The sequence below is a fragment of the Amphiura filiformis genome, chromosome 11 (assembly GCF_039555335.1).
Source record: "Amphiura filiformis chromosome 11, Afil_fr2py, whole genome shotgun sequence".
In the NCBI taxonomy this organism is placed as follows: Eukaryota; Metazoa; Echinodermata; class Ophiuroidea; order Amphilepidida; family Amphiuridae; genus Amphiura; species Amphiura filiformis.
In genome coordinates, this window is record NC_092638.1 from 4,968,433 (window position 1) to 4,989,191 (window position 20,759).

The window sequence follows — 20,759 nt, forward strand, 5'->3', positions numbered from 1 at the left end:
TACATTATACATACTATAATCATTTACTGAAAACACCAAAGGTCTAGCATACTTGGTTCTAAAGTTATGAAGTTTTTTTATGTCTATTTTCTTATGTATTTTATTGATTTTTACTCCATATTTTTACCTTTTATCTCAGTTTCAAATTTGCCGCCTTTGGCCCCCATGGACCAGATCGTGTCACATATACATTCATCTTTCTGTAGATCCTATGCTCACACATTTTACCAAATTTAAGTGAAAGGTTCACTCTCGCATTGAGTGGGCAATCTTATATACATTTGCAATTGAAGCAAATGCAAAGATTGGAAGACTGAAGCTTTCTTTCTTTACAAGAAGATAGTGTCTATAGTCTGTATACCTTCTCGAGTCAATAAAGAAAAATCAAATTTTGAGATTTTCTCAAAAACTGTTCATTTTTGCAGGAATCTGTTATGCTAGCGGGATTCCTTGCATCATTTCCTTTCTGAAAATGCATACTTTTATATACTTCTCATCTTAACATTTAGAGATATTTAGAGATCAATATCTATATTACTGATTAGAGAAAGGTATACAGACTATAGAGCCCAGGGTCTGGAGAGTTCCTCCCGATTTGTAGAGTTACTCTCAATGTGAAAATTACTCCCAACCAGGAGAGTTTACTCACTATTTCTGAACCAATTCTGTTTTCTCTGCGCACATTGATAAGTGCTTTCACCATTGTTTCCAATTCGGTCCTGTTTAGTAAACCGTCATGGTCAGCATCAAAAATCTTGAAGCAAACTACGGAAATGAAGAATAAATGAACGCAATCAACAACTGAAATATTATCAAGAAATGCACAGATACAATCACAAAATTGACAAACCACCTGTCTACTTCTGTGGGTAAATTCAATTAGTTAATTGCTTTTCAAATCTAAACATACATTTTAGTTAACATCTGAAATATAACAGGGCCTCAGATTCGACGAGAATCACAGAATAGACTCTCCTAATGATTCTCGTAATATTTGTTGCGAGGATAAACTTCTTTCATTGAATCATGCAGGAAGTAAAGTGACTCAGATGTTTTTAGATTCTCGCAAACTGGCACGAAACTGATGCCCTGTACAAATGCTACTATTAAGTAGTCCATTTTCCTTTCTGGGATCATGGAATGCTTATCCAGTGGTCCACCATAGGGAAACTAAGGACCTTCCCCCCCCCAAAAAAAAAAAGAGAAAGTAAAAAACAAGATGGGGAAAATTAGAAAGAAAAGAAATCAAAGAAACAACAAAAATATACATATGTTTTTTCCATCATCAATTACATCTAAGCAAATGTAATTTTAACCTTACAAACTCTGGACCCAATGGGATACTGTTTAGAATGAGACCCTAAAGTGGGGCTAAATATTTATCTACGAAACCCAATACAATGTTACTGCATATATCTCACAGTCAGTTCCAGAAAGAATAGGGGTTGGGGACATTATGCACCATAAATATCACTGACAAAGTGCTATTCTAGTTGAAATCTATGCACCCCCTATGAAAGACATGACCTTTTATTCTCCCAAACAGATTTCAAATGGAGTCACCCATTCAGATAACACTATTTGAAATTTACACTCCCTGTGTGGAAGATTAAGGTCATGTCTTCCATAGCGGTATGATTTCAACTGGAATAGCCCAATTCAACAAATATACAGAATAGTCGACTGCAGATCAGTTGGATAACGCTTTTTCAATGGGAAATGAACTTTGCTGCTTGGATGATGTCACAATGAGGTTAGCATTTATTCCGTATTGGAATGCATGTTCCGACGGATCTGCACTCGACCGGCCTCTATACATATACTCACATTTTTGCCTCTCAGCCTGTGGACCCCTACAACAAGCTGACAATCCACACGCCATCTCTTTTAAATCAATACATACATATACTCACATTTTTGCCTCTCAGCCTGTGGACCCCTACAACAAGCTGACAGTCCACACGCCATCTCTTTTAAATCAATACATACATATACTCACATTTCTGCCTCTCAGCCTGTGGACCCCTACAACAAGCTGACAGTCCACACGCCATCTCTTTTAAATCAATACATACATATACTCACATTTCTGCCTCTCAGCCTGTGGACCCCTACAACAAGCTGACAGTCCACACGCCATCTCTTTTAAATCAATACATACATATACTCACATTTCTGCCTCTCAGCCTGTGGACCCCTACAACAAGCTGACAGTCCACATGCCATCTCTTTTAAATCAATACATACATATACTCACATTTCTGCCTCTCAGCCTGTGGACCCCTACAACAAGCTGACAGTCCACATGCCATCTCTTTTAAATCAATACATACATATACTCACATTTTTGCCTCTCAGCCTGTGGACCCCTACAACAAGCTGACAGTCCACACGCCATCTCTTTTAACGCGGCTGTGTACTCTAGCCATTGTTTCTTTCTCAAAATTGAGTTTTTATGATATGTTTGTACCTTGTTATGTTTTTTATACATACAAGGAATGAAAATCCAGATTAGTAATCTCCAACTGCAATATTTTAAGGATTTTATTTCACTATTCCACTCGTGTTTGAAATTGAAAAGGAAAGAAAATCTTTGTTGTACCAGCAAGGTACACGCTACAACAACTCATCGCGTTATGTGTATCGCGCAATTTGTTAACGCACAAATACGCTGACGCTTAACGCGATGCTTATCTGCATCTTGGCGCATCTTATGGAAACACCACGGAAGCACTGATTTCACAAAAACCTAGTGGTCAAATGGCTCCGTTTTAGCTGATAAAATGTGGGGTTTTTCAAGTTCTTTCCCCAGATTTAAATATCAAGTTATGAATGGATTTAGCTCAAACTTCTCAAGGGGCTGTGGATTTAAACGATGTTCACGTAATATAAGTTACAAAAGCGAAAACTGTCGCATTCTCCTGTGAGATTCGATGAAAGTGCAAAATGTGACCACTTTAAACTTCAACGGCCATTATTTCAATGTTCATTTTCTCGGTAAAATGACAATTTAGGTACACGATAACTCAATAAATACAGCATCTATAGGTAAGCAAATATGATCATCGTAAAAAGCATGATCGACTCAAGAAACGGTTTTCTCATTTTTTTATATTTTGGTCTATTTCCGATTTTGGGCATCATTTTGTGCAAATAGGCGTTTTTGAATTTTAAAAAGTTCATTTTGATGCCTAATATGGTCAATATCTCAAAAATAAGGACAATAACAAAAAAATAAAAAAACCGTTTTTGGAATGGAGCCTCAAGATTGAGCTAAAAACAAAATAAAATATTTTGGAAAGAGTGTTTTTTGTTATGATGTACCTAACAAATATTGCCAAAAACTCACTTTTTGTGATTTTCTTCAAAATTGTTGTTTTTACCCCAAATCTGTATTTATATTAAGATTTATTGATGTCTTGCCTTCATAAAAATGTATACTTTTATATGTTTTTATGTGAATAATTACAAAGTTATTGCACCTTTACTACACGCATGTCTGAGAGTACACAGCCACCTTAAATCAATACATACATATACTCACATTTCTGCCTCTCAGCCTGTGGACCCCTACAACAAGGTGACAGTCCACACGCCATCTCTTTTAAATCAATACATACATATAATCACATTTCTGCCTCTCAGCTTGTGGACCCCTACAACAAGCTGACAGTCCACACGCCATCTCTTTTAAATCAATACATACATATACTCACATTTCTGCCTCTCAGCCTGTGGACCCCTACAACAAGCTGACAGTCCACATGCCATCTCTTTTAAATCAATACATACATATACTCACATTTCTGCCTCTCAGCCTGTGGACCCCTACAACAAGCTGACAGTCCACATGCCATCTCTTTTAAATCAATACATACATATACTCACATTTCTGCCTCTCAGCCTGTGGACCCCTACAACAAGCTGACAGTCCACATGCCATCTCTTTTAAATCAATACATACATATACTCACATTTCTGCCTCTCAGCCTGTGGACCCCTACAACAAGCTGACAGTCCACATGCCATCTCTTTTAAATCAATACATACATATACTCACATTTCTGCCTCTCAGCCTGTGGACCCCTACAACAAGCTGACAGTCCACATGCCATCTCTTTTAAATCAATATGATTGTCACAGTTCTCATCAAATGCATGGAATACACCTGTTGATTGAAATCAAATATAACAAATAATAATGACAGATTGATGATGCATTCATGAATATTTAAAAATGTACCGGCCAGCGGGGCGGGCAACTAGATTGCTAGACTACCCCGTAGTCCACTTGCCCATTGTGCATAGTCTGGATATTGTATTTAAGCTTAAAACTCTGATTTAATCAATGAGTGCACAATTGATAGATTTTCACATCTGATCTTTTCAGTCACCCTACTCCTTCTGTTTGTTAGCTTCCCAAGTGGACTACTGACTTTGCATTGCGGTTTGCATGCTTAACACGACTGTCTATGAGCTTCTATGGATGAGATTGTCGGAAATCTGGCCTACTAAAATTGGCCATGATGTAATGCATCTTTAAATGGATCTGGCTTGTGATTGGTCGCCCAGATCTCCTTATGGTTTAAATCCTCTGGGTACCTGTCATTACCATTAATAACTACATGGTACACAAGTATGCGGCCTTTGTGTTGTGTAATTGCATGAACATGAATTTGCTTGCGGTTAAATTTGATTGATAAACAAGTATGATTGACAGTGTGAGTGTAAGGGACTTTGCCCGTTCAAAATCCTGTTTAAAATTGAAAGTCGATTTTTAACCTGGCAGATTCTAAAATCAGAATTGTTCAGTACTGAAGTGCCAATACAATTATGACATTATGATATGTTGCATTCAATAATATAAGCCTACGTACACTTTACTTTTACTGTCACTAATATAATTATATAAACTTTTTCATAACAATTTTATACTAGTATTTTGATGTTATAAATATCAGTATAATTTCGAGTTCAACTGAATGCTTTCATCATGATTAACATTAATAACATGCTTTTATTTATCAAAAATCGACTATGGCATAGTCCACTAGATTGCTAGTCAGGAAAGTTACCGGCCCAGTCAAAAAGTTACAGCCAATGGCAGGCGGTTACTTTTTAGACTGCTGATATACCTACAAGTACAATTGCAAATTGGACACATGCAAGTTGAGTGCAAGATGGCTGATGACATATCACTATGACCATTTACTACCCAAAATGAGAAGAAAAGATGAATATCTCAAGGTATCAGTGTCTTATTTCATGATATAGTTGGGTGAAAAGGGTAAAAAGCTACCACAAATATCTTATTACAATGGCATATAGTAAAAATTACTTACCTTCACATAAATCTGATGGCATTGGTGGTGAGATGAGAGGAATAAATGTATCCAAATCAAAACGACCAGATTTAGATTGCGCTTGTAGCACCCAGTACTTCTTTTCAAGCTCAATAATATCAGCTTCTTCCACTGTAAAAAAAGAGATGAAATGACATGAAAAGTTGTCATAAGGTAACATTCTACTGCTTTCATGGTGAATCATTTGATATACCATCATGACGAAATTGAAAAATTGGAAATTTGGGAGGACAAAAATGGACAATCAAAGGCTGTCAGTCCCTTGAATATAGAATTTGATAAGGTAACTGATCAAATGCAATTTGTCAAGGACACCTAGGCAATTACATAACTTGGATTGGCTTGAGAACAGCTGGGTCACCCAGGCACTACCAGAGCAATGGCTCATTCAGCGGCACAAAAAATATGTCCCATAACAGCTGTGAGTAAGATTGCCTGTGGTATGTATGAGTTCACTCAATATACATATGCATTGACCATACACATCACAGCCAATCATATATACACATACATGCAGCAGCAAATTAACATAGGTCTTTCTGCTACTGACCCATCCACAAGTATATTATTGATAATTCATTTTGGGTGGTCTTTTTTTTAATACTTATTTTACAATCAGAAAATCCTAAACTACATTGTATCCCTTCCTTAAGGGGGTACTACACCCATTGATTTTGTTTTGCATTTTTTGCATTTTGTGAAGAAATTACAAAAAAAAATTGGACAAAGTGGTATGCAAAATGAAGGGGCAAATCTTCTCGTTTTATTGGTGGCATCGGTATCAACGTAGCTTACATGCTTTTAAAAGTAGAAGCCAAAAGGTGGTACATCACTGATGATTTAAATTCACTTCATTTTGGAAAGCTTAATATCAACGGATTTCGTTAAAATTTTGGATATGTGTTGCTAACACGTTAGGGAAATAAAGTTGATATGTAAAATGGGAATAAGTGGTTCCTGATTTCTTTTATGACTTCATGAACTTGGTGCTCCACAACTATCAAAAAGGAACTGGTTAAAATGCTTCTATTTTCAATGTTGAGCTATATTTTGTATTTTTAACTTGCGACATTATTTCACTGAAACTTAATTAAGCCATAGGTAACAGGTTACCACAACCATACTACAGCAATGTTGAAAAAAATTGTATTTCTTGTCACCTATACCACCATATTGGGTAGTTTTCCGTAAGCTTAGCTTTTGTGATTTTGGTAACTATTTTATATTTATTTGTGAAATCCATCTCAACTAGGCATTCTAAATTGTACTCACCATTTACATCCCAAGGTATATTAGTATATCCACCTTGCACTTCTCGATATATATCCAGTTAAAGACAGAATAGTCCCAAACAAAAATGTTTGGTAGACTCATAACCGGTGCGATCTTACCTTTCCGATGTTGATTAAGATACTTCTTGCATCGATCCCGAGATGCGGAAAAACCAATAGTCATTTTGTCCCACATAAATGAATAAATAACAAAAACCCCGATCCCCGGTGGACTCACCCAAAAGGTGACGTCACACCATATGATAAATCCCTTATCCGACATGGGATCCCCTACTCGGACCAAACTTGTAGGGGTGGCGGGTCCGGGATAATCAACATCGAAAGGTAAGATCGCACGGTTATGAGTCTACCAAACATTTTTGTTTGGGACTAGACTCAGTACACCGGTCGATCTTACCGTTTCCGATGTTGATTAAGATACTTCTTGCATCAACATCTGAAAGATCGATCTAGCAAGTAACCGACGGATGGAGGTACAAGATTGGTCAGCATCTGATCAGGGATCGGGAGCGGTAACGATGGTTTTCGCGAGGTCAGAAAATATTTTCCCCAGCGGTCGGGAAAACAAAAAAGACCACGCGATCACAGACATAAACCTCCTTACTTAATAAGTTTGGTGGTTAAGAATAGCGACACTGGTTCTTACCATGCTGAGTATTCTGTATAGTCTGAAAACCTGGTACCCGTACACCACCGTATTATGATCGCCCGAACAATGTCCGGTAAACCTCCGCCCGTCTCTGATTACTAACGTAAGCGGAAGTATCGTGAGAGAGAAGGCGAAGGTGGCTTCGGGACACCGCCTGCTAGATCTCCTCAAGGGACAACCGAGCGGTATACCCAAGATGATGAGATAGCTCGTGTCGAGTGGGTCGTGGGACGCGAAACCTTCGCGATCCCCGGACCCCACCAACACCTGGACCAGCCATTGCGACAGCGGCTGGACCGAAAAGGCTCTGTAAGGGTGATGAATGCGGTCGTGAGTCCTCGCAAGGCTTGTGTTCGGAAGAAATAGTGCTGCAGCGCCTTATCGGACACCCCAGCCTATCTTTGGCTTCAGCCGAACCTTGCCCAACCCTGGGGATTGGAGAGGGACGAATGTCGGTATGCACCGCGCCCGTTCGAAGTCACGAGAACAGAGCGCCGAAACAGTGTCGCTCCAGTGTTTGTGAACACGGAAGCTAACCTCGAGACCGTGTGCAACTCAGCACCGCCGTCCCGAAGCCAACGCCAAACCGGAAAGCCATCTTGAGAGTTACGTATTTAAGCGTCGCTTTTGGACGGAAGGTCAAAAGGTGACCCTTAAAGTAATCTAAGACTGTGTTGGGATCCCTTAGGAGGATCACTTTCCTTTTGGTAGACACTCGTTGAACATACGGTCGAGGCTTAAACAAATAAGGTAACCATCGGCTATGATAGTCGACACGTCTCGAAACCTCGGTGAATGGAGAGGACAGCTGACTTATAGCTGGCCCCAGTGGCCCGCTGAAGTCTTGCTTGGAACTTTTCTGTCAGAAACTCCGGCACTAGCAGCACAGAGGCTCTAGCGGGGGAGCTATTTGTCTCATTGCACCAAGCGTAGTATGGAGCCAGACTCTGGCTATACGTACGGAGGATAGACTTTCGTCTAGCCCCGGCGATGAGAAAAACAGCTTCTGATGAAAAGTATCCCTCCGCTGCGCGTTCCCTGGTAAGGGCCATGCAGCTAACTGCAGGTGCTCTAGTGATAGACTGGGTACCTCCGCTCCGGGCATCCGGGGTAGATCTGGTACCTCGGGGAGTGCCCGCGGCCTTGCCGCTAGCAGAATGACAATGCAGTCTTCCCACCCGATCTTGGCCACCACCCTCATGAGTAGTGAGATCGGAGGGACTGCATAAGCTGTCATCCTCCCCAGTCTATGGACAGAGCGTCCACGGTGAATGCTTGGGGTCCGCGACCCTTGAGCAGTACACCGGCAGTGGATGATTGCGATGAGATGCGAACAGATCTTTCGTGGGGTGGTACATCCCTTGAAGATCGTCTGAGCGACCTCATGCGAACAAGGGACCATTCTGCTGGTCCCGACACCCTTCCTCGTGACAGATTGTGCGCGAGGATGCTGGTGACGCCGCGATGTGTATCACTCTCATCGTAATCTGCCTGAACTTGCACCACCCTATCAGGTGTCGTGCATACAGGCTCAATCGTGGTGGCCCGGAGTCCCCTTGTCTGTTGGGGTAGGCTACCACGGTTGTGTTATCCGTCAGGACAACGGTATGTGATTCCACGATCACCTCCTCGTAGCGCAGGGAGGTTGATGTGAAACTCTGTCTCTATGGCCCCCATAGGCCCGAGGCGGAGTCTCCGTGGATGTGGACCCCCAGCCCGTTTTGGCTATGGTCGTCACCACGTGACATACCGGGGTGCAGGAAACCTGACACCCTGGGTCAAATTGGGCTGATGGGTCCACCACCAGAGTTCCTCTCGCGCGATCTCCGACAACGGAACGCGAGGGATATTGGTGACGACTGGGCCTGCAAGCAGGCTAGAAGGTGTAGTTGGGTAAGCCTAACGTAGAAACGGCAGTACAGTACGAGGTCTACCATACTGGCCATTAGGCCTACCACCTTCATCCATGCCACAGCGGGTTTTGCCCGAGACTCGGCCAAGAGTCAGGCACACCGCACCATGTTCGTCACCCGCTCGGGTGAGAGCACCGCGAACCCCTCCGTGAGGGTGATCTGGGCCCCTACAAATAGTGGTGTCTGCGTCGGGACCACGCTGGACTTTTTTTGAGCTGATCAAAAATCCAGGGTCCCGCACCCACGGACTATCAACCCCATGAGACCCGTAGTCTTCAGTGGAGTGCGTCCGTATATGAGCCAAACGTCCAGGTAGCAACTGATGTTGACACCCCTGTGCTTCAGGTACGCTGCCACCGCTCTGACCGAGAGTGTTAAACACCCTGGGAGAGATGGACAGGCCGGATGGCCGGTATCAAACTGGTAATTTTGATCCTGTACCTAGAAGCGCAGATGCCTCCGATCTTGAGAGGCGATTGGCATATGCAGATAGGCGTCCGAGAGATCTAGCGATGCTGTTCCCATGCCCCTGATGGGGCAGGCTAGCACCGAGGCGAGAGTCCCCATTCTGAACCTCTTGGGCCTGAAGAGCGTGTTCAACAGCCTGCGGTTCCGTATGGGGCTCCCGTCGCCGGTCTTCCTTGGAGCCAATGGCTCCAAGATCACCGTAGAACGGGGGTAGACCGGGACAATCGCCCGCCGTGAGAAGCTGTGTGATCCCTGTCAGTAGTGCCCGACGCTGGGGGCCGTCTGACGGCACTACTGTGGACCTCTGAAATGTGCAGGCGAATGTGGGGAGACTGGGTTGCCAGTCTGTAACCTCCACTCACCACTGACCATACCCAGGCGCTCAAAGAGATGGTTTCCCACCTCTGGGTGAAAGCCATAAGCGGTCGAATCCACTGGGAGATCCCCTGTGGAAAACGCTGAGCCCCCAGGAATGCTCTGCCTAGCTTCCCTTGGAAGAGCGCTTGCTCTTCTTCGGGGCTTGCCAGCTGTTCCTGTGCTACCCTTGCGCCTCCCAGAAATGGGTGCTGCAGAGGTAGTGGGCTCGGGTACTGTTGGTGGTGCACGGCCTGCTGAAGTCGGAGCTCCTACCCATGGTAAGGGCAGTTTCCGACTTCTTCAGAGTGCTCCCGTTGGTAGCTTCTTTGCACGGTCGTGCCCCGTAGCGCAGAAGCATAAAAAGAGAAAAAGGACCATGCCTTTCCATCGCGTTGAGCGATTGGAGTGGCAGGCCCCACCCGGCGCTGAGTGGACACCCTATGGGCTAGGCCCATGGAGCTCTCGTTGAGGCTAGCTGTTAGCACCGCTAATAGGCTCACCTCGCGGAAGAGCTCAGATGTTGTCTGGCGCCGCTTGCGACATCTGGGTCCCTCTCGGATCCCCTCAGGTAGGTCCCGTGGTCCTCCGTGTTACACGCAGAGGAAGCGTGCAAGCACGCGGCGTCATAGCTCTACTGAGCTCGACAGCCCACGATATCTACCCGTGAGGTTTGCGGGAATGAGAGTGCAGGCGTCCCCTGTGAGGAAGCAGCAGCTGAGCATCCTACTGAAAGGATCCCTGGTCCTCCTCCATGGACTCCCCTTAGGGGTGTCCGGAGGAAGATCAGTGCTGTTGCTCCCCTCGCGGGGCAGCGGGGGAAGGAGATTGTAGTGATGTCACTACCTGACTCAGCTTTCGACTCCTTTCCCTCGCCCACAGTATCCGTATCATGCTCCGATGATGACGGTAACTGAGGACGGGCATCTGAAAGCGGGTAAGAAGGCATAACCACTGTGTGGCTCGCCGACTACCTGCCAGCAGAAGAGGAGTACTCCCGCAAGACCCTGAGGTATCCGCCATGGCACCACTGGGTCCGCATGCTCTCGCAGCCGTCGTCCTAAGCGCTAGCAGCACGGGCCTACCCTGATCAAGATCTGGGTTAGCCCCATGCCGGCTGGCCTGGTCAACAGCTGATGTTGGTACTGCGTGGCCATCGCTAGGCGACACGCGCCACGGAGCTAGGCCGTGGAAGAAACACCCCGCGGCGGGTACCACGGGGCATACCCAGCCGGCAGCTGACCCTGAAAGGATCCGCCACCAGGGTAACCCCATGGTACTGCAGTACCAGCACCGCCTCCCCCTTGTTGCCACAGAGACTGTGGCGACTAAAGCGGTGCTGCGGTACCGATCGCGGTATCAGCGTGGGTACCCGTGAGGGTTCCCGGCTGTGTGCCGCTGTATGCATGGTTCCAGCGTAGGTGCCCGTGAGGGCTCCGGCTGTGTACCACTGTACCCCTGCCTCACTGCGTTCCCCGCAAGAGATCAAGCCGTGTGTATGGGTACCCGCTATACCGGCTGTCCCTTGGCTAGAGGGAGCTTGCCTAGTACCACGGGTAGCTGAGCGTGCATACCCCCGATCAATCATCTCGCCACCTGAATAGGCAGCGTCAATCAATGGAGCTATGCCCTGTTGATTTGACAGTGATCGATCAAGAGAGGGTAATTGACCCATTGACGATAATGGATCACCCACGCTCCGCTGGCTCTCGAGGACATAAGTGGGTTGTTGATCAGCTAGGCTGTTCAAGCTACTTACTGTACCCTCTAGAGCTTCGCCCAAAAGGTCGCTGTGTGTGGCGGACCACTCCACGGCAGCTATGGGCGGGTGCATAGCGGCTACCACTGAAGTCAAGCCGTAGCTCGTCTTTGTAGCTGCCACCGAATGCACCTGGGTCGCTGTCTTGGAGAGACTGTGAGCCCAACCCCTGAATAATCGCCAGCCAGTCCCTGTGGACAGCCAGCAGCTATTCTAGGGCCCAGGGTATCACTCGGCGGTCCCGCCATGGAACGCTGCCGTGTGACAACCCCAGTTGGTTCTGCTAAGACTACACCCACAGCGTTAGCCGCGGTATCGTCTCTGCTGAACCCATGCATGCTAGGGTTCAACCCAGGCACGCCCGGGGTACCCTTGCATGCTGCCCGTCGCTGGCTACTACTGTGGCTGTTTGAGCCCGTAGCCCTGCCTGCAACAGACGGGTGTCCTCCTGCTAAAAACCCGTGAGGATTTTTGCTAGAGGACTGGTATCCTCCTGCTACAAAACCCGCTAGGGTTTTCGCTGGTGGTTACCGCTCTGCTGCCTGCTACTTTGCTCCGACGTATAGTCAGTGCTTTCGCTGGCTGCTGAGCCTTTGGACGCGCTTAGCAGTCCCGAAGGAACCGCCTGCTTGTCCGGGGACGGAGCCCCTTAAGCAGACCTGCCATGACCCATAGGGGCTGTCACAGCAGAATCTACCGTGTCGACTGGTATCCTCCTGCTGCAAAACCCGCTAGGGTTTTCGCTGGTGGTTACCGCTCTGCTGCCTGCTACTTTGCTCCGACGTATAGTCAGTGCTTTCGCTGGCTGCTGAGCCTTTGGAAGCGCTATCAGTCCCCTAAGGAACCGCCTGCTTGTCCGGGGACCGGCGCCCCCTTCAGCAGACCTGCCATGACCCATAGGGGCTGTCACAGCAGAATCCACCGTATCGACCTTACCAGTGCCCTTGGTAGATTTCTTCTTCGTCTTATGGCGATGACGGAGCCTATCCCAATCGTCAAGCTGGAACTCGGAGAGTCCTAAGCAAAAGAAAGACATCTAGAAGATCGTGAGCACTCCCTGTGGGTGAAACAGAGCGGGTGTGGGTCCCGCTCTGTCACCAGGGAAGGGCAAGCCCGACAGGGCCGAGGCGAAGCGAGGAGATAAGGGAGGGGGCACTACCCCCCCCCAACACGCGACTCAAGCCCAGTAAGCAAACCTGAGCACGGAGGCTGGTCGCTAACGTTAGTGGTAAAGTAAGGACTGGCTAACTTTATTACTAAAATGTCAGACGGGTCCCTACCAATCCCCACCGTATGAATATCTGATTAACTCGTCTTATCGGACGGTAATGAAGACATAACGATAGAGTAATCACCCTAACATAGCAACAATAACCTACCGTACATGAAATACAATGTGTATGTACAAACATCTATTGTAACTTACAGGCTGCAATGGTTGTTTTACGTGGGAAACAAAATGAATGGCGCCAACGAGCGGCCATTTTGAATTGCTCGTGTGTCCCGTGATACAAACGGAGGCACGATATGTAGCTAAGTTTTGGATCGTTTTTTGTCACTTTTTCGCCAGAAAATGCCGTCAAAACTATCCTCAGCCGAACAATACCGGTTTGGTTTTACCTAAGGTGTGAAACTACAACCGTATATCTCGCCTTTGGTCGAGAAATTGATACACAGTGCTATGAACAATCGATAGGCACGTCTGTGTCAGTCGGAGACCAAGGAGGATAAGGGACGATCATATGGTGTGGCGTCACCTTTTGGGTGAGTCCACCGGGGATCGGGGGTTTTGTTATTTATTCATTTATGTGGGACAAAATGACTATTGGTTTTTCCGCATCTCGGGATCGATGCAAGAAGTATCTTAATCAACATCGGAAGCGGTAAGATCGACCGGTGTACTGAGTCTATCAAAATTATTCCTCATTATGATACATTTTGTATCACAGACTCTCACATGTGTATTCAAAATTGATGCTTAAATTTGACCTGAACCAATTGACCTATAACCTGACATACGGTGACATAATAGCCTTTTCTTCTGCTAACAACACATCAATAACAACATCAATATCAAATTGACTAATGACTATGCATCTATTGTGTAAGTGTTTATTTAATTTATTCAGTGTTATATATTTTGCAAGCACCACTAGATTTTCTATAGAGAGTATAACAAAGGATTTAATGTATTCTATTCATGTACCCTACTTGAACATGTTGAAAAGAATAAATTATGATTTGTTATGAAACACGCATCTGAGTTACCAGGATACGGTAAACAAAAAATATATAGGGCTAAAATGACTTACTATACAATGGTTTAAAAACACCTTTTTTATTTATTTTTTTTTTTTTTTCTTAATTTCAGATGATCCTTGCATATATCGCATATATATAAATGAAAAAATATTTTTTAGACCAATCAAACCAATATATGGGTGTAGTATGCCCTTAAGGTGCCATTAATTGACAAGATCCTTCATGACCGTTCTCTTTGCTTATATATATGGGGACCTTGGCATAATATGGTATGAAGAAACATATAAATTAATAAAATGTTTACATCCAAGACGGAAGACAGAGCTCTAAATTAATTTTTAAGTTCACATCACCTTCTTTCATCCATCCGTTTCAAAAATAGAAACTTCTGTGCCTGATTAACTTTGAATTCCATTGGGTCCCCTATGCCCCCCCCCCCCGAAAAAAGTCCCAGCTACGCCACTATCTCTACAACAATTGATGAGGACCCCACACTAGGGCTCTAGAGATTTGTTCATCCATTATTCTATTTACTTACAGTGTGTCACACCAGCTAAAGTCTGATAAAATGTAGGTGTTTCACTCTCGTCCGATAACCTGAGTCCGGCTTTGTTGACGTCTTGTAGTAACCATGCCGACAGCTTCATCACATGACTGTGTTTAATCAACCATGCGCAGAACTGCTCATAGGATACTTTATCCACCTGTGATTGAACAAAACAATGATAATGGGTTATTTTATTTGAAATCCATACATCCTCTTATGGAAGACATGACCTTAATCTTCAACACTGGGATCTGGCACCCATTCTGGTATTCTAACACCATTTGAAATTCACACTCCCTGTGCAGAAGATTAAGAACATGTCTTCCATGGGGTGTATGGATTTCAACTGGAATAGCCTAGCATCCATAACAAACATCTAAACATTCTGGGAATTGCGCTCAAACCAAACATGATTAGGAAAATGTCATAAAAGTTGTTTTTGATTTTAAGACTGATAAAGTTGCATAAAAATAAACAGTTGAATCCAGTTTCAACCCATCAGGAAGATAAAATATTTTATTTCACAAAAATGATTTTCTACTTCCAGGTGCATGTATGCAATACATGTAAGGCGAGGTTGTTTAGCAAACAAACCAAAAGGTTGATGATGTCCTTTCATTATTAGGACACTGACCCCTCCCTCCCTGTAACGTACGTAAGTGTAAAATGTTGAAAATAAAACCAGAAAGATGATCTTTGACCGATATTTTAGTTAGTTTTTACTAAGACTTTTTGACTGCCTCCCTCTAGTGAAAGGACTTTCATTTATTTATAGGACGCCATTGAACTTTTGGTTTGTACGACCATTATTTCTAAAGTTAGTCTTTGGCTGATTTCTGTCTTACCTCTCTGAACAGCACCGCTACCTCTTGCGACGGAGGACTGCCATCACAAGCCGAGATGAAGTTTTCCAAGTCATCTCGGCTAATGTACATCCCGTTGTCATGACTGGCACATAGTGCAAATATGACTGCAACAAAATATGCAGAAAAATGGTTAGAAATACATGAATTATATCAACATTTACATAAACTAGGCTTGAGATTGTTGCGTTCAGCCGCCCATTTCTGAAAAGATAAAATTTGGGGCGGATTTTGGTAAATTTGTACAACATTTTAAGTGTTGTGTCTCCAAAATGGGCTGAAATTTGTGACAACCTTGATACTTAACAACCTGAATAACATTGTTTTACCCAGCGCACACTGAACCTTCTTGTTTGGTCTTTTAAGTACTCAAGCAGGAGTTCATATGAAAATATTAAGAAACCCTTGGAATTTTTGACAGAATGATTCAATTACATTCATTAAAATAAAACCCTCTCCACCTTCTTGTGCCTATAAAAATCAATTGGGCTTCCATATAAATGTTTCAATACTGTATAGCCTCAATTTTGTGGCTTTATTTTTGCATATTTCCCAGTTTGATATACGCCCGCGAATTCAACATCCACCAATGCGCCCAATAATGAAACTTGATTACTACGCTAATTACTGAAAAATTTATAACTGCAAAATCATCAATCTGCGACAACGCTAGTGAATCTCACAACCGCAAAAATATCTGTACGCAAAAATATTGGCTTTATACAGTACATGTACTGTAAAAGTGGATATTTAAAAATAAAAACACACAAATAGGTCTATATAAGAAACTCAAAATTGGGAAATTAAAACAAGCAATGAAGTTCAAAATAAGCAAAGCGCAAAAAATTACACATGCAAAAATTACCACTTTTACAGAATTAAATTCTTCTACTTTAATTCTGATCAAAAGGAAACAGACTGAAACACCCACAAACCTACTCATGTGCCAAATCACACACCTAACACACCCACACAAATCATTACACCACACATTTCTACCATAATAATACCAAACATTTGAAATCAAACATTTATTATTTATTTTGATATGCGCTACTTGACAAAACTGACACTTGCTGTATTTGATTACATACATCAATAGTATGATCTGGTTCTTACACATACAAGCAACTAAGCAAGGTCATTTTCATCCTTTTAACACTACTGATGTGATGTGATCAAGCAAAATGAGTAGTTTCTTGAGGAAAATCAATGTGTTTCAAAATTCATTTTATGTGTCATTTTTTGAGCTTATTTTGCTGAAAACTCCATCAAAATTGGACTTCCAGTTTCAATTGTAAAAATTTGGGATTGGAAGGAAATTTAAAGTTTGAAAATGAAGAAATTTATGTACATAACAAATTGAATGGAAATTCTATCTTCTTGGAGGGAAAAAATTGAGTTTATAGTTTGTGAAAATTCACATTTTCAGCTCTGATTTGACCTACACATCACAAGAATCATTACCTCAACCCACCCTGTTAAATGCAATGACTACAACATACTATTCGCCAACAGGAAAATTCCATAATTCCATGCAGTGCAATAGATGCAGCTGCTTCGCACATACCACATAAATAGTCTCTTGTGCAAACGCAAAGACACACATAATGCGAAGGGACACAACGCTGTAATTTACTAGACATGCATGATCAAACGATTGGTCCTAATGAATATGCAAGAATTTACAGCATACAAAGCATGGGGACTTTGGTTGTTGGCGAATAGTCTGTACTCTACAGTTTTTGTCAGAAGAACAGCATTTGTTTATATTTTGAGAGCGTGTAGAGCGTAAACACAGAAGTGGGGTTCTGATTGGCTGATTCAATCGTCTGACAATCATAACAATAAACCGATAATCTGATTGGGCGATTACACATCAAAACGTTGGTCGGCACAGTTTGGTGCTCTTAAAGAGAACACACAGCTCTGTGTTGGTCGCTCATTAACAGGGCGCTTGCATCAATCTGAGCAAGGGACTGCCGTTCTTCTCTGAAACCCAGTGTAGTAGTCTGTAGTTATAGTATATTGACACTTACATTTGAGTTTTTCTGTTTGTGTTCCTTTAGTAAGTAAGACAAGGCCGCTAAATAAGTCTCTGAATACCATTCCCCTATTAGTACCACCAAATGCGTAATATAGATGCTGTAATCAGAGAAACAAGAAAAAAAGATAAAGAAAATCAGTTAATTACATGTTAAATATCAATCATTCTATTTCAGGATCAAGATCAGAAATAAAAAATAAATATTTCATTAGAACAAGCACATAACCTTGAACATTTACAAATTGATGCGGGGAGCAGTGGCAGGGCCGTAGCAAGCGGGTGGCCGGGGATGCCATGGCCGCTCCACTTTTTGAGAAATTTGTTATGTTTTTCTTTATATCTTTATTTCAATATTGGCATATATTTGTATTTTGGCCGCCCCACATTTGTGATGGCCTCCCCACATTTTTCAACCTTGCTATGGCCCTGAGCAGTGGCATAGCCAGTGGCAGTTTCCTCCCTGTGGAATATCATGTACCCCTCTTGCCCCTGAAAGTCACCTCCGGCCCCCTTGAAAAAGATCCTGACTACAATGTATGCTACTAGCAGGGAGACAGTTAACTAGTTTTTCCTTTTGCCTATACCTAGATGTCTCATGCTTTACAGGTATGTGACATTTGAGCTATAGACTTGTTCAGTCTGTAAACATGTAGACCTAGAAATGCAAATTACAGATTCTCCTACATGACCATCCATCTAAAATGGGCTGTAATGTTAGCTTTTCACTTTTTGAGATATTTGACAGGCAAATGCTCCTTTACAAATGATAGATTACTGTTGCTTGTTTGTAAGTTAGTAATTAATCAGTAAAATAATTGGGAAATCTTTTTACTGTTTTTTGAGAAAAAACAAATGCTCTACCAACATTACAGACCATTCATTTGGTTATTTTAGACCTGATATGCCGAAGGTGGCTGAAAAAAATACAAAATAAAATAACACCTGCAATGTAGTTGTCATTTTCTATCGCGTGTGGACCGTGGTAAGCTTACTTGTAAGATAGTATGGAAATTTCAGGATTTATTGGGGGCATTTAATAGAAGGAGGAGACTAAAGGTCCGTTCATACTACTACCGCATTTGCGATGCGTTGCTTTGCGATGCGGTGCGTTGTCGCACCGCATCTGCTGCATTGCGATATCGCAATAAAGTTAAATACATTTTAACCTGGAAATGCGACGAGTTGCGGAGTTGCGGCAAAAGTAATCAATATATCGGCATCGCAAAGCAACGCATCGCAAATGCGGTGGTAGTATGAACGAACCTTAATACAGTAAATATGGTATCTAAGATGTACATAATATTATTATCAATCCTACACCTTGTCTAAGTGACACACACATTACCAGATGTAACCAAGTGTAAAATAAGATTGGACTCATTTAGAGCATGAAATAGGTGCAATTAGACAGCATCAGTTCCGGCCATACTCATTACTCATAAATTTAACTTAGCCATGTACCTTTGAACAATTATTATATTCTTATTCTAATCTCATATTCAGAGCGACAGCATGTCGCATTCATTTTTCTTGGGAAAGGCTGGGGGGTACTCACATACAAACGCTATACAGGGATGTGCCGCCCAAATAGGTAGGTTTTCCACAAAAAAACCCTTAGACATGGGTCTATGTTTTGAAGAAAAAATCCTTCTGTGAAAAACATGGGGGAAACATGTTGCTTTTAGTATTTGTAAGCTCAAATCCTTAGATATGGTCCTTATTTCCTGAAAATCCTTAGATATGGGTCCCTATTTTCGGTTACCCTTCAAAATAATCCAGTACCCCCCCCACTCTCGGGGGATTGACACCTTTCCAAAACCCATGCACTGTTCTGAGTCAAATCGAATCAATCATGTTGTTTTTTCATATTTTGACATATAAATTACAATCATGGAGAATGAGGACTGAAGAGGGAGAACTACTACATGGATTTGCAGTACTTCACATATGTAGAAAATGAGAAAAACATGTGCCTAAGATTTGAAGTGAATGAAGAGAAAAAAACTGCAAGAAAAATAAAATAAATTTACAATGACATTTCAATTTAAATGAGGCCAATAACATGGAAATAATATAATATAGTTTTACCAAATTAGGATTTAAAAGCAGAGCTACAAAAGCATAAACTTGGTAATATTGGTATTACATACAATGTCATACATACGTGTACAGGCTGTTCCTAACTCTTTGAATGTACCATTTCCTTACTCCAAATCAATGATATCTTTAATTTTAAGATCAATTGTACCATATGAATGAACTGGTAACCACTTCAAATTTTGGTTTACAGAAAAAAAAAATACAAAAAAATACAAAATAACCAGACCGACCGACCCTACTTGATTGGTCCATGTGCCCATAGAACAGGGTGGTATTTTTAAATACCGTCCCAAATTAGCGAGATCTTTGGCCACAGTACCATGAACACATTAAGTATTTTGCCACTGGGTGTAAACTTGGTGTAATCGTCTCATGGATGTCCAGAATTCTTTGCTCTACTATTAAAGTAATCGATTTATCATCATCACACTGAAGTTATCTATATATCTTAAGATATCATACTCATGTGAACATTGCTTTTATCACCTTTAGATCTGTCCTTGAGAACATTCCACACGTTCCTCATCACATGACAAATACAAATGTAGTCATATTTTCCTATATTAAAACACATTGAGACATATGCATTTTTCTGATAATGACACAATATCTGAATGGGCAGCTTACGCTATATATAGAAAAACAATATCATCACAAAACAATAACAGAAGGTTTATAATATTATATCCTGTTTTAACATATCATTTCTCTTTCTGACTCATAAGTCATAACCACCAAACAATTACCACTCAGCCTACACAACATTGATATCTTCATAATTTAGCATGCCAAACGAGCAAGGTTTCATCAACACACAACATGCTGGGACAATATCAAAATTGCAATATTTTTCAATTCCTCATTAAAGTTAATTAGCCGATGGAAGAAGTGGGAGGAATATGCGAAGACATTATAATCCGACTCATCAGACTGTCAATTATTACCTAGATGGAATTGTAGAATTATATAGCCCTATGTAAATAGGAATCCACTTGACAAATAGAACATTAGCCTTTATGTCAATAATTAAATATGTATCAAACCATGTACAAGGGGTTTACAATGTACTTCCACTTTTGTATCCTGAACATTTTATGTCATGCTTTTTTAAGTCAATTTGGCTTCATTCTTTCCCCATAAATA

The 20,759-nt window shown here is 42.4% G+C and overlaps 1 protein-coding gene across 2 annotated transcripts in view; it reads right to left on the reverse strand.

Moving 5' to 3' along the window:
- LOC140164247 (ubiquitin carboxyl-terminal hydrolase 32-like) overlaps window positions 1-20,759 on the reverse strand; it is a 62,432-nt gene that overhangs the window by 31,712 nt on the left and 9,961 nt on the right. Inside the window, exons 3-8 of one of the 2 annotated variants that reach the window (XM_072187516.1) lie at window positions 17,509-17,614; window positions 15,452-15,576; window positions 14,598-14,763; window positions 5,342-5,473; window positions 4,061-4,168; window positions 650-765 (exon numbers count right to left, since the gene is read on the reverse strand). In XM_072187516.1, the coding sequence (XP_072043617.1) occupies window positions 650-765; window positions 4,061-4,168; window positions 5,342-5,473; window positions 14,598-14,763; window positions 15,452-15,576; window positions 17,509-17,614 (753 nt within the window). Of the gene's footprint in view, window positions 1-649; window positions 766-2,171; window positions 2,237-4,060; window positions 4,169-5,341; window positions 5,474-14,597; window positions 14,764-15,451; window positions 15,577-17,508; window positions 17,615-20,759 lie in introns of those variants that run through there. The other variant, XM_072187514.1, reaches the window with a different exon arrangement.